Source organism: Diplodia corticola (genome assembly GCF_001883845.1).
Source record: "Diplodia corticola strain CBS 112549 chromosome Unknown scaffold29, whole genome shotgun sequence".
NCBI lineage: Eukaryota > Fungi > Ascomycota > Dothideomycetes > Botryosphaeriales > Botryosphaeriaceae > Diplodia > Diplodia corticola.
The window spans coordinates 313,387-325,785 of NW_017971508.1; the positions used below are offsets into that span (position 1 = coordinate 313,387).

At 58.5% G+C, this 12,399-nt stretch overlaps 4 protein-coding genes across 4 annotated transcripts; all 4 read right to left on the bottom strand.

Moving 5' to 3' along the window:
- Positions 1 to 739: 739 nt before the first annotated feature.
- On the bottom strand, positions 740 to 2,560 carry BKCO1_2900088 (protein phosphatase; the record flags this gene model as incomplete). The annotated part of the gene is made up of 7 exons (XM_020273850.1): positions 740 to 1,140; positions 1,238 to 1,474; positions 1,532 to 1,738; positions 1,797 to 1,881; positions 1,928 to 2,001; positions 2,065 to 2,386; positions 2,525 to 2,560. 7 exons carry the CDS (start codon positions 2,558 to 2,560, stop codon positions 740 to 742), a joined length of 1,362 nt encoding a protein of 453 aa, XP_020129825.1.
- Positions 2,561 to 3,424: 864 nt separating this feature from the next.
- On the bottom strand, positions 3,425 to 4,979 carry BKCO1_2900089 (l-lactate dehydrogenase; the record flags this gene model as incomplete). The annotated part of the gene is made up of 5 exons (XM_020273851.1): positions 3,425 to 3,474; positions 3,532 to 3,771; positions 3,865 to 4,259; positions 4,332 to 4,797; positions 4,868 to 4,979. 5 exons carry the CDS (start codon positions 4,977 to 4,979, stop codon positions 3,425 to 3,427), a joined length of 1,263 nt encoding a protein of 420 aa, XP_020129826.1.
- Positions 4,980 to 5,858: 879 nt separating this feature from the next.
- BKCO1_2900090 (putative cytosolic iron-sulfur protein assembly protein ciao1) lies at positions 5,859 to 7,247 on the bottom strand (the record flags this gene model as incomplete). The annotated part of the gene is made up of 1 exon (XM_020273853.1): positions 5,859 to 7,247. One exon carries the CDS (start codon positions 7,245 to 7,247, stop codon positions 5,859 to 5,861), a length of 1,389 nt encoding a protein of 462 aa, XP_020129880.1.
- A 1,720-nt stretch (positions 7,248 to 8,967) lies between these two features.
- Positions 8,968 to 11,785, bottom strand: BKCO1_2900091 (mhyt domain signaling protein; the record flags this gene model as incomplete). Its single annotated transcript, XM_020273854.1, has 4 exons — positions 8,968 to 10,674; positions 10,741 to 10,926; positions 10,977 to 11,544; positions 11,619 to 11,785. 4 exons carry the CDS (start codon positions 11,783 to 11,785, stop codon positions 8,968 to 8,970), a joined length of 2,628 nt encoding a protein of 875 aa, XP_020129879.1.
- Between the last annotated feature and the right edge of the window lie 614 nt (positions 11,786 to 12,399).

Sequence of the window (12,399 nt, forward strand, 5' to 3'; positions counted from 1 at the left end):
AGGAAGTCGGGGAAGAGGTAGGGGATGGAAAGGCGTGCAGGACAATGTGCGGGCGCGAGGAAGTCTAGTTGAGCCCGAGCTCCCTGCGGCGGACGGGACGACTCGAAAGGTGCGAGGGACGTGCTCCGCCCGCAGCCCGCAGAGCCCAGACGTCACAGGCCACTCATTTCATCACGTGCAGGGCGTGCCAAGCTCTCCCCGACCCTGTTTCAGTCCGTGCTGGCTGCAGAGCCGCAAGGCGTCCAGAACCTGATAACAGTGCGAGTGGCACTGACCGCACGTCATCCTGACTTGCGTCGCGATATTGCTGATTGCTGGCGGCACCGCGCTGCTCAGGAGTGGCCATTCATGCACGGCGGCGGGCGCACCTGCGGGGGAAAAAAGTACTTAATCGTAGTGGAAGTTGGCACCTATGGAAGAAGGGGGGAAATTCGAGAAACAGCAGACAGGGGGGCGAAAAAGAGAAGCCGTGTGCTTGAATGCGAGGTATCGAAAGCCGCAGAGTCTGATGCAAATCCCACACAAAGGAAGAAGCCCGCTTGCCCGCCTTCTCTGTGAGCCCCCGTTCCGTCATCCTCGCAAGTGGTGCCAGAAGAGCCCGCCGGCCGGCGCATGAACCTACATCTCTTCCCTGCCCCAGGCCGCAGGCTCCTCGCTGAAGCCGTTTCTACCGCTGGATATCAAAAGACGTGACCATGACTGGACCGCGCGCTTCCATTTCTTCAACATGGTCCTGCTCTTACTTGCTCTTCTCGGCATCGGCCGGTTTGCTGTCCGCCGCCTGCTTGACCGTGACCTTCGACGCACTTTCCGACTTCTCCGTCTTGTCCGAGGCAGGCGAGTCCTGCGAGGCCGAGGGGGCGGCGCCCTTGGAGGGTGTGCCTGCCTCCGAGGCAGCGGTCGGGGCGGGCGTCTCCTCCCGCTGGTTCTTGTTGACTTGCGACTCGAGGTCCTTGTCCTCTTCATCATGGTCAAACATCTCGCTCTCGGCTGAGTCACTGGAGAGCTCCGTACCGTCACCGAGCAAAATAATGCGTCCTCCCAATCCCTGGCCGATTCTCGTGCCACGGCCCATGTCCATGTCGTAGTCGTCGGGGCTGTCATCATAGCGGTGATGGATGCCCGGTCCCCGGAACTCGGCTACACAGGGAAGAATGTCAGGATCGCATTCCACGACTAACGATATCTATGAGGGTGGACACTTAAGACTTGCCATACTCTGGTGGGGCACACGGACCATCGCCGTTCGCGACCCTCTCAGCAATCGCCTTGTACCACTCGTCCTTGGTCCTGCCCTTGAGCAGCGCAATGATGGTGATGGTCATGTTGTCGCAGCCAACACCGCCCGTGTCGCTGTTCGAGGCCAGGCAGTTGTCCATCATGTTCTCACAGATGTCCTGCAGCTCCTGCTTGGCGGCGATGCCACGTCTCACAAACTCAACGACGGCCTGCGACGACTGGCAGTCCCAGATGCCTGTTGCGGAAAAACGTCAGTGAGCCCGCTCGCAATCTAGATCTGGCACGCACGTACCGTCGCAAGCAATGACCAGAAATTCGTCATCGTCAGTGATCTCGTGCACGGTGACGTCGGGGAATGCAGTCACAATCTGCTGCTCCGGGGGAAGGTCGGCGCTCTTCTTGAACTCAAAGTCGCCAATGGCTCTGGAGAGCGCAAGGTTGCCGTTCACACGGCCGAAGTCGACGAAGCCACCCGCTGCCGTAATTCTCGCCTTCTCGCCTACGCACAGTATCAGCAGGGATGGTGCGGTGACATCAATCGTTCGACGCTGCTGTACCTTCATTCTGCGGCTTGTGGTCAAAGGAAAGCGGCTTCGCCCTGCCCTTGATGCCAAGAACGCTTCTGGAGTCGCCAGAGTTGGCCTGTTCCCGTCAGTTGGAGCCTGGCCGACGCCATTGCTTGACATACCACGTAGATCTTGTCGCTGGAGATGACGCCGACGGATGCGGTGCAGCCGGAAACTTCCTCTTCGTACTTGGGATCTGCCAATTGTCGTCAGCCCCACGTCTGCGGCGCAGTCGGCCCACGGCGGGGGGAATATTCACCGCTGAGAATGGCGCGGTCGGTGGCGAGAAAGCCGTCCTTCAGAGCCTGCTCAATGTTGCCCTCCTTGAACGCGTCCTGCTTTGCTATGATCTTGTGGAGGTTCTCGCCGGCATAGATGGCCACCTTGTCGCCGCCGTGCCCGTCGTAGACGCCGAAGAAGCTCAGGCGGAGGTCGGCAGCAGTGGGCCTGTCGGAGTCGCTGTCGGCGCCCTCGGGCTTGAGGTCGAGAATGCAGGCGTGCGCATCCTCCATGCTGATGCGCCATCCTTGCATGGACGAGACGCCGAAGAGGACGCGGTCATCCTGGCCGGAGGCCGATTTCTGTTGGCAGCGAGCGAGTGGTCAGCACGGTCAGTCGGTAGGCAGCAGGGACGGCAGCGGGTTGGGACGAGTTGAGTGAGGGCGGCCATGGGCTGGTGGTGCGGGCCGCGCAGCGTCTGCGGCGGCGCAGAAACACACCTTATCGACGACCGGCTCTGACAATGTTTGACCCATGATGGGCGGGGCTGGTTGGGGTGTGCGGAAAAGGGAGGCGTCGGGCGGCGGTGGGCAGCGGAGACAGCGTGTTCGGTGGCTATTGAGTGAGCATAAAGGTTGAAAACTCGCTGGCGGGGCGGGGTTGGAAGCGGAAGGTGGAGTGGGCTAAACAAAAGGCAGTGAAAGAACAGCGCGGTCTTGCTGGTTGGGGCGCGGCGGAGCGTGCAGGGCGGGTCGGGCGCAGAGAGTCCGCGAAATAGGTGCGGGAACCTGTGCGAGGTGATCGCGTGGAGTGCAGGTTGCGCCTTGGGCTGGCTCGGTTGCTTGGATGACGAAGAGTCAGCCCAGGTGTTGCTGCTCTGGGCCGAGAGCCACTCAGCGCCTTCTTGCTAGCCGCCGTCCGCAGTGCAGAGATTTGCGGGCTCCGGACACGCGCCCCAAGCCTTCTCTGCGCTGCGCTGGCAGGCTGCCCGCTCTGGCCCCGCGTCTTGCGCTTTTCCTCCGGTCTTTTTACCTAGGCCAAGGGGTCAAGGGCCAGCACACCACCACGCGACCCTGATCGCGCGAGCTCCAGCCAGCACCAGCCAGCTCCAGAAGAGCCCCTACTGCCCGCCTATGCTTAGCTCCAATTTCGCTGCTCAATTTCCCGCCGGCCGTCTTCATTCTGCGCGCCGTGGCTGAGCCGGGCCTTCACTTCGCTACGCCGTAAGGCTGCCTGGAGCTGTTTTGTCTATCTATTCTGGTGCTTCCGCGCGCATCCTCTCTTAAAGCAGCGCCCCCCCGCCCGCCCGCTATCTGCCTTCGATTCGTACTCGTACGCGCCCTCCTTATTTCCCGCACTCTGCGCGCCTCGCCTGGCAGATCCAATCCGCGCACCTGTTTCTACAGCTTGGACGTCTGCGGGAGCAGCGGATATCCCGGGTGGGAGCTCTCTGTCGGGGCCCGGTCAGCTACTCGAGCCCGCCGGACCAAGGGCGCGGCAGACTCACCCAGTGCGCTTCTGTCAATCTGTTCTATATTCTGGAATCCGGCGACGTTCAACAAAATGTCAAGATCGGCCAGCAGGCTTTTCATGACATGACGCACGCCGTGTTCGCCCATGATGGAAAGCCCCCACACCCACAGCCTCCCAACGAAGACGAACTTCGCCCCAAGCGCTAGCGCCTTGAACACGTCCGCGGCACCGCGGACCCCGGAGTCAAACATTATACAAGTCTTGTCTCCAACCGCTGATCAAATTGCAGGCAGTCAGCTTGGCGTAGCTAGGGACGAAAAGAGAAGGGGAAGGGGAGAAAAAACAAAAACGGCAAGCACCGACTCACCGTCCACGATCCTCTCCAGCGCGTCCAGGCTCGCGCACGCCCCGTCGACCTGCCGACCAGCGTGGTTACTGACGACGATGCCGTCGACGCCGAGCTGCACCGCCCTGCGCGCATCGCCGACGTCCTGGATGCCCTTGATGCAGAACGGCCGCCCGCCCGACATGTCCTTCCACGTCCTGATGAGCCACGCCACCTTATCCCACGAGTGCGCCCGGCCGTGCCACACGTTGTCGATCCACTTCGCGCCCGCCTCGTTGGGCTGCTTCGCCGGGTCGATGCCGGCCTCGGCCAGCCGCTTCTGGAAGACGGGGTCGCTGAGCCCCAGGTCCGCGCCGATGCCGTGGTAGAAGGCGTAGTTGCTGGTAGCCACGTCGTCATGTCGCCAGCCAAGTTGCCTAGGTTGGCCCCGGGATTTCTCAGCCCTCATTCGTTCTCGCAACGTGACATTTTCTGCTCTCCCGGCTTACCATGTATCGACGGTCAATATGCAAGCGGAGAAGCCAGACTTGTGCGCCCGCGTCAGCAGCGACACGGTCAGCTCGTCGTCGTGCGGCATGTACAGCTGGAAGAAGCGCGGGCCGTCGCCGTTGGCCTCGGCCACTGCCTCGACGGGCTGCGAGCCGGCGGTGCTCAGGCAGTATGGCAGGTTGAGCTCCTGCGCGACTTTCGCGACGGGCAGCTCGCCCGCCGGGTTGTAGATCTTGTTGATGCCGATGGGAGCGAAGCCGATGGGCGCTGATACCTTGTGCCCGAAGATTTCCGCCGCCGTGTCGCGCGCGTTTGTGTCGACCAGCATGCGCGGCACGATGCGGTGCCGGTAGAAGGCCTGCCGGTTCGCTGTGTGCGTGTACGATTGCCCGGCGTTGGATGACGCGTAGTACCACCCGTTCTGCGTGAGCTTCTCCCTGGCCAGCTCTTCCAGCTTAGCCGGGTCTTGTTCGTTCGCGTTAGCGGGAGACACCTTGGAGGCTTTGCGGAGGTGGAGAGAGGCTCAACACGGTACCGGTGTTGAAGAGCGGGACTTTGCCCTCATTGCTCGCCCAGAAATTTTCGCGTTGGTACAGCGCCCATTGCGGCGTGGTTCTGACGTTCTTGTTGGGGCCGTTGGCGTCCATGGTTGCACGGGAAAGCAAGTCTACAAAAGCAGTGAAATCAATGTTTCAATAAAGCTGGGCAGTCACGTATCTTGCCTTCCCATGGCAATTTAAGAGAAGCAATGTACTATCAGCTACGACTCTTGCGTAAAGCACCCATCACTGATCCCCACTAGTGGCATACCTTCTCCCACGGCCGCATTTCCGAGCCGTCCCGTTCCAGCGAACCTGACAAATAAATGCGCGCGCGGAAGATGGTGGCGGTGCCGCATGGGTCGCGGAGGCGAGTGATATCATTGCCGCCCCCCGGAAGATAAACGCGCTAGCGAAAGCTTGACGTGACCAGGAAACACCCCTCCCCACATGCACCAACCGACGTCAGCCCTTGGGAATTATTGCGCACAGCAAGATAATGAACGCCTTTGTTCGCCATGTCACAGAAATCCCTCTGCCCCGTGACTTGCTTCATTTGGGCAAAAACGCAACCTACTTCTGCTCTTCCTTTTCTTTCCCCTTTCGCCGCAAAGGGTTGTTGGGAAGAATCTGATATACACGGGATGCTTCATCGGTAGATTCTCTATCTCATGGCCTTAATCTAAGTGAAGAGCCCATTCATATACACACACCTACGCAATCGGCCTGTTGCCCCCCGATCTTGCTATCTCCCTCCTGCCTCCACTGTACCAATCGCCAAGTAGTATGCTTCGGATACTCCTATTCCTTCCTAGTCCGTAATGCTCCTCTATGCCATGCAATGGGTCATGGATCGTGAAAACGTGTCGCCAGAAGCATTCTTGCACCATCGTAGCCACCTATGATACAAGCAGGAGAATGTTGAAGTCAAAGGCCCCAGCCAGGTCACACCGCCAGCCTAGTTTCAAAAATCCCCCATGAAACCTTTCAGGGCAGGGTCCAAAGCTTGGCCTCGCCATCGTCTCCCGTGCTGATTATGACCTCTTCATCCTCCGACTTCCTTCCCTTGTCTCTCCGCAGCGCCCACGTAACGTGGTTGATCTCGAAGACGTCGTGTGCACCCTCGACCTCGGCGACGACGACCCACTCAGTCAAGGGCTGCGCCTCCTCCTTCTGCCCCTCCGCTGCGCCGTCACCATCAGCAGGCCGCGGCACCGTCGCGTCGCTGCTTTCCCTCCTCCACTGCTCCTTGTACACGACGATCTTCCCATCGCTGCCCGTGCTGGCGATAAGACCCGACTTCTTGCTCCAGCTGACCGAGTAGATGGCACGACCATGCCTCCTGGGCAGCACCGCCTCCTGCACCCACTCCTCCTCGATGCTGCTCGTGCGCAGGATGCTCGGCATCCCGTTCCTGCCCGCCGCCCCCTGCGCCGCCCCGCCATCCTTGGGCTTCATCTTCCACACCCTCACCGTCAAATCGTCCGAGCAAGACACCAACCTGCTCCCCGACGCGACCCTCTCCTGCAACCACCTCGCCCTCTCCGCCTTCCTCTCCTCCGACAGCGCCGCTCCCTCTCCCTCTCCCCCCTCCTCCTCAACCCTCAGCCCCGACACCTCCACCGCCTCGAAATCCACACACCACACCGTCGCCTCATGCCCCGTGATACACGCCACCGCCGTCCAATCGTCCACGTCCTCCCGATACAACCTGATGGTATCGTCATAGCTCGCGCTCGCCAGCAGGTCCTCGGCCGGATGCCACACGACGCACTTGACGTCCGCCTCGTGCTCCTGCAGCACGGCGATCGTCTCGAAGTTGTCGTCCTCGACCTCCTCCCACACCCACACGCTCTTGTCCCGGCTGCACGTCGCCAGAAACTGCCCGCCGGCGCTCCACGCCACGCTCTTGATCTCGCTCTCGTGCCCGTCCAGGATGACGCTGAACCGCCACTCCTCGTCCTCCTCCTCCTCGTCGTCCCCCGCCGCAACATCCACCTCCATCGCCCCACCCCCCGTCGTCCCCCCAGCACCACTCCCACCACCACCCTCCCACCGCCTCCACACCCCCGCACTCGCATCGAAACTCCCCGTCGCCAACACGCTCTCCGCCATACCACCACTATTACCATTTCCCGCAGGCTTCCACGCGCACGCCCGCACCGACCGCTTGTGCCCGCCCGCCACCGTCGACGCGAGCGAAAACGTCGCGAGGCTGTACACGCGGACCGTCTTGTCCGACGACGCGGTCGCGACGAGCGGCAGCGACGGGTGGGGCGCCGTCATCCACGTGCGCGCGGCGCTGGCGGGGGCGAGGGTCGCGAGGGGGGCGAGGAGCGGAGGGGAGGTGCTGGGATCGTCTGTGGTGGAGGGCATGGTTGGTTGGGTGGTTGGTTGGTATGTATATGTGTGTGTGTGTGTGTGTGTGTGTGTGTGTGTGGAGAGGGAGAGGTGTGGTGCGGTGCGGTGCGGTGGGCGATTGTGTGTGTCTGAGAGAAGGCTGAGCGGTTGGTTGGTTGGTTGGTTGGTTGGTCGGTCGGTCGGTCGGTCGGTCGGGGTTTTCTTTCGTATGTTCGCTCGTCGGACACTCGTAAAAGCTGTTGTTGTTCGAGGGTCGGTCGGTGGGAGCAGGTAGATGGCTAGACAGGTGGGTTTGCTGGTCCCACACGCCCGTTCGGTGTGGGGGAAGAGAGAGCAGGAAAAGAGATCCCGGTCGTCGTTGTCGTCCTCCTCGTAGATGTACGAAAAAAGTTTGCCGCGCGAATGCCCGTGTCAATTGCGCCCCTTCGTGCAGCCGTAGAAAAAAAAAAGGTTCTGCTGCTGCGGTTTCGCGGATGAAGCAGGGCAGAGGGTGACGTTGGTGGGGGGAGGTACAACGCGGGGCAGATGGGCAGCTCGAGACGTTGGTTGTTGCGCGAAAGAAACAAAATGATTATCTTATCCTAGCGCGTAGAGCGTCATCGCTCGCCCGCCCGCCCATTCGCGCGCGGAAAGCATCGGCTTCGTGGCGCCCATTGCGCCTTCAGCTGCCCGCCCATCCATCCATCAGCCGGCCGCGCGCTTTGACTCGCGCTCAGACAAAGGCTAATCAAAAGTCAATTCGTACCTCTTCGTTGTTTTTTTTTTCTTCTTTTTTCCTCTTCCTCTTTCAAAAGCACTGCTCCAGGGTCCAATGAGAAATACCGCACTCTTCCTTCGTGGGTAGCTGAATCGAATGCTCGGACGTGCAAGCTTATAAAGTGTACAGATGAATTCAACGTGCCATCCGACTACGCAAGATTACAAACCGCAATACCCCTGTCGAGACAGGTTCGAAGTAGCCGGTTCCTTCTACGACCTGCTGCGACGTATAAAAAAAAGCTCAAGGCCGGTGCGCACCGTATTTCATCAACACAAGCAACTAATCATATGCACAACACCATTGCGAAGTATTATAATGTCGATTTTTATGTTTTCCGAAGCTGAAGGACCAACTGCTGTCTTTATGCATGCAATCATGGGTATCCGATTCATCAATGAAGGCCGAGTACTCTCTTTTCATCCAGTTATTCCCACCGTTCTGGAGAAAGAAAATAGAGAAGGAAATGAAAAGGGACAGCATCTGCTATCGTCCCGGAAACGAAACCTGTACGCCCAAATGCCACCCACGCTCATTTTCTTTCGTTTCGTAGTATCCGAACCATAGAAAGAAGAAATAGAGTGAAAGAACGCAACGCGAAAGCTGAAGGAGAGAGGGACTGGTCCGGACCATCCCTTACTATACCCAAGAAAAAGAACGGCCATGTCGTTGCTGGTGGCCCGAGATCGGTCAATCTGACCAATGGTACGAGACCACTGAACGCCGCAGACGTAAATTTGCAGATGAAGAAGAGGGGAAAGTGGCAGCAGCTCTATCGAGATGCAAAGACAGCAATGCGAAAGCTAGTATTTTCGAAATCAGAAGAAAATTAAATGGCGAACGTCCATATAAACCCGGTCATGGATCCAGCTCTGGGAGCACCGTCTCTCCGGCAGAAAAACCTTGGGTGAGTCGACGAAAAAGGCAGTCGGTGTCCTGGGAATAGGAAAGGATAGAGGACGCAGAGCGATATTGATTCTACGAGCGCCTCCACGCTGCACTCGTAATCTCAAACAGCTCATCGGCAAATGTATCCTCCTCCTTGCCCCCTTGGCCAGCCTCGGACCGGACACCCAACTCTGTCAGTTGCATGACCGAGTCTTCCTTCCCGCCGTCATCGATGCGGATGTCCTGGCTGACCATGATGCCGCCGAGCCCGCCGCCGCCGCCGCAACGACCACCGTAGGGAAGACTGACGCTGTGGTTGCGATTGCGGTCGCGGTCGCGGTCGCGATCGCAGGTCTCAGCAGATATACGCTTGAGCATGTCGTCCATCGACACCAGCTCGCGCTCTGACGCGCTATCCGGCTGAAGCCCGCTGTCCCTACGCGAGTTGGCGCCAGACATGCCGCCGAGCCACGACTTCAATCCTCCAGACTTGGGCTTGGGGCTGCTGCGGCCACTGCGACTACTAAAGCGAGGCATTCCGATACTTTGGCGGGACAGAGGGCGTGACGAGCCGATCTTGCTGGCCTTCTGTCCATTGTCCTTTTGCTGCTGAGCGCGGATCTCATTGAACTCGCGATGTATGCAATGCGCAAGCACGGCGTGATCAGGCGAACCGCGGTGAATGCGTTGACGGCAGCGGAAGAAGCTGAGTGGAGTGTACATGAGCTGAGCAGACTTTATCGATGATATGTGCACATCCGGAATAATGCAGAAAGAGAAAATGGTGCCAGGGCGGGGAGTGCCGGCTGTGTAGTCTCGCATGGGACGTGCCGAGAATAACGCTGATCGGAAGAACTGCTCTGGGACGGCTTGCTGCAGCTGGTTGATTCCATCGCGCATCCTTTCGGCGAATGCGGCCTGGTCCTCGGTCCAGACCTTTTCCGTCTTCTGTGCGTTGAGGCCGCTGTTGAGGAAGCGCAAGCAGTCAGCGATCGAGAGGTTGTTCATTCGATGAAGCAATGGGAAAGTAGAATCTTGAGGAGCATCCTCCGAGATGTTGACTTTGGGAAGGTGATAAGGCTCATCCTTTGGTACAAGAACATCCCAACTGCCAGACGACGGTTTCAACGCCGGCCTCATTGCAAAGAAGGCTAGCCAGGTGCCTGGGTTGGACAGTCCATCCTGGCGGGAGTTGAACTTTCGAAGCCGCTCCACCGTCCTGCTCAACTCCAAGCGCGAAACCTGCATGCTGCGGGAGAGTAAATCGCCAACCTGGTCGATCGTCGCCCACCTGTAGCCGCTTGCGATGAGATCCGCACACTCTTCTTTCTTTTGCAACTGACGGACAACAAACATCAGTTGGCCTCGTCCGAACAACGCAGGAGCTGGAATGGTCAAGCCCGCGGCCGCCTCAACATCCTCAGACGGTGCCTTGGAAGATCGCCGAACGGTCTTTGTCTTTACTTCGGCAACCGTAGTACCGGTCATCAAGATGTCCTCCCAGAGAGTGCCGAGGTTCTGAATGTCGGTTCCCATGTTGGATGCGAGCTCCGCCGCAGCAACGCAAAAATGCTCACGAAAAATGACCGAGTAGTCGACTTCGGGCAGTGGTCCGTCTTTTTCCTGGGGTAAAGTCTTTCCACGGCTGGTTGGAGTTGAAGGGTCCCTCAAGCTTCCCACGGCGCGAAGATGTTGTCTCATAATCCCAATGAATTCCGCTACGCTATCCCAATTGTGCGTCACGCGGAAGATCCATTGGAAGACGGGATGGGCCACGTTGAACTCGTCGTTGAAAGACTGGAAGAGCTGTTAGCAAAATCGAGGATATTTTTGTTTGATAGAGTAGATATCGAGGAAACTTACTCGTTGGTTATACTTCCTGGTAATCTTCTGACACGGGAGGAGACCCTCCTGCGTTACCAAGATCTTACCATCCATATCGAACGTAGCCGAGGCAAGGACAACATGCTGAGCGCGATCGGCCAGTTGTCTGCGGCGACGAGAAGTCAACCAAAGGAGAAGGAAGCAAACACACAAGGCCGCGACACACTAAGTCCCGTCAGCAAAAAGTCAATTCGTCGCCCAAGGCCAGCACTCACCAGGAAGATGGCCACGATCATATTATTGTTTCTAGCGCGCTCATTGCCATGGTAGAACTGTTTTAACCTGTACGATGTACCGGCAGCAGCTGTCCAGTGCATGCCGCAGACGGCGGTCGCAAGTATCGCAGCAACCGGGATACGTCGCGCCCACGTGTTGATCCATTGCTCCTTTTGATGGAAGAACAGAGTGATGGCGACATAGCAGGAGAAGGTTGCGATGAGCGCGGCGCCAATAATATGGCGGTAGTCGTTTTGCAAGCTGTAGGTGGTGGTTCCGAGGTTTCCGATATAGTGCATGCCCACGATCGCGAGACCGGCGAATATGCCCGTGATGCCAAGTGAAAGGTAGAGACTCCGTGCAGTGCGGTTGAAGCGTTCGGCGACGGTAAACCCCAGGAAGAGGAAGATGACGGGGAGAAAGACAGACAGCGTAGTGAAGCCTGGGCTGTAGTAAAGTTGAATCTCCTTGGAGCCGTCGCCTAACTCAATTGCCCGGTTGCCAACAAAGTGCATGCACCAGATACCGACCACACCGAATGAAACGGAACAGGCACCGAGTTGTAGCCTACAACCTGCATTAATAGCTGCTGGATCCAAGGTAACTTTCCTCCAGATGAAAAGGGGGGTTGCGGTACATACCAGTTGCGCCAGCCTTGACCGGAGCCACGGCGATGAAGCAGCTCAACGGTGGCAGTTGAGCCTACAAAACTAACGAACCAGGACGCCACGATAATCCATGGGTCGACATGGAATGGAACCATCTCCCCGATCATGTAACTGGTATGGGGATCCGTGACTTGCCCCATGGCGTATCCGCGGGGACTATCCAGGCTGTAGTGATACGGGCAAGGATAGTGGACGTCGAGAATAGTTGGTGTTTAGTCGAGTCAGAATGCATCCATAAGGCGAGCTTCGAATAGACCCAGCCTGTGCACTCCTGTAATGACGATCGTACACCGTGCCTCTGCTAATGGGTCTGGCGAGGATAAAGCGCGGGTGAGGCTAGATGGTGAAGTGAAGTGGAAGGACAGACCAGGACCCACTTTCGTCCGGGGACTTGGGTTGATGTAATCCTGGAAGGCTGACTGTGCAGGCAGAACTTTCTCGCTACGGCGAAGATTGACCCGGAACAGCGTCGTCAGGCGTGAGATGCGTGGTAAAAGGTGGTGATATCCGTTGTTCAGCCCCCGCCTGTACCACGCACGTGCTCTTGCGCGCAGTCAGAACCAGAGGCGTTAGAGATCGGCAGATGCGCAAAGGAACTTGAAAGCGACAAGTGAAACCAGAAAACGTCTAAAGTGGATCCAAGAGCTGGCGGAGGGTCGAAAACAGAGAGTGAGGGCGGCGGCGGCGGCGCGTCGCGCAGGTGATTCCGGGCGTTTGCCGGCGACAGCGATCGAGAATAAGCCGCTGCAGGACG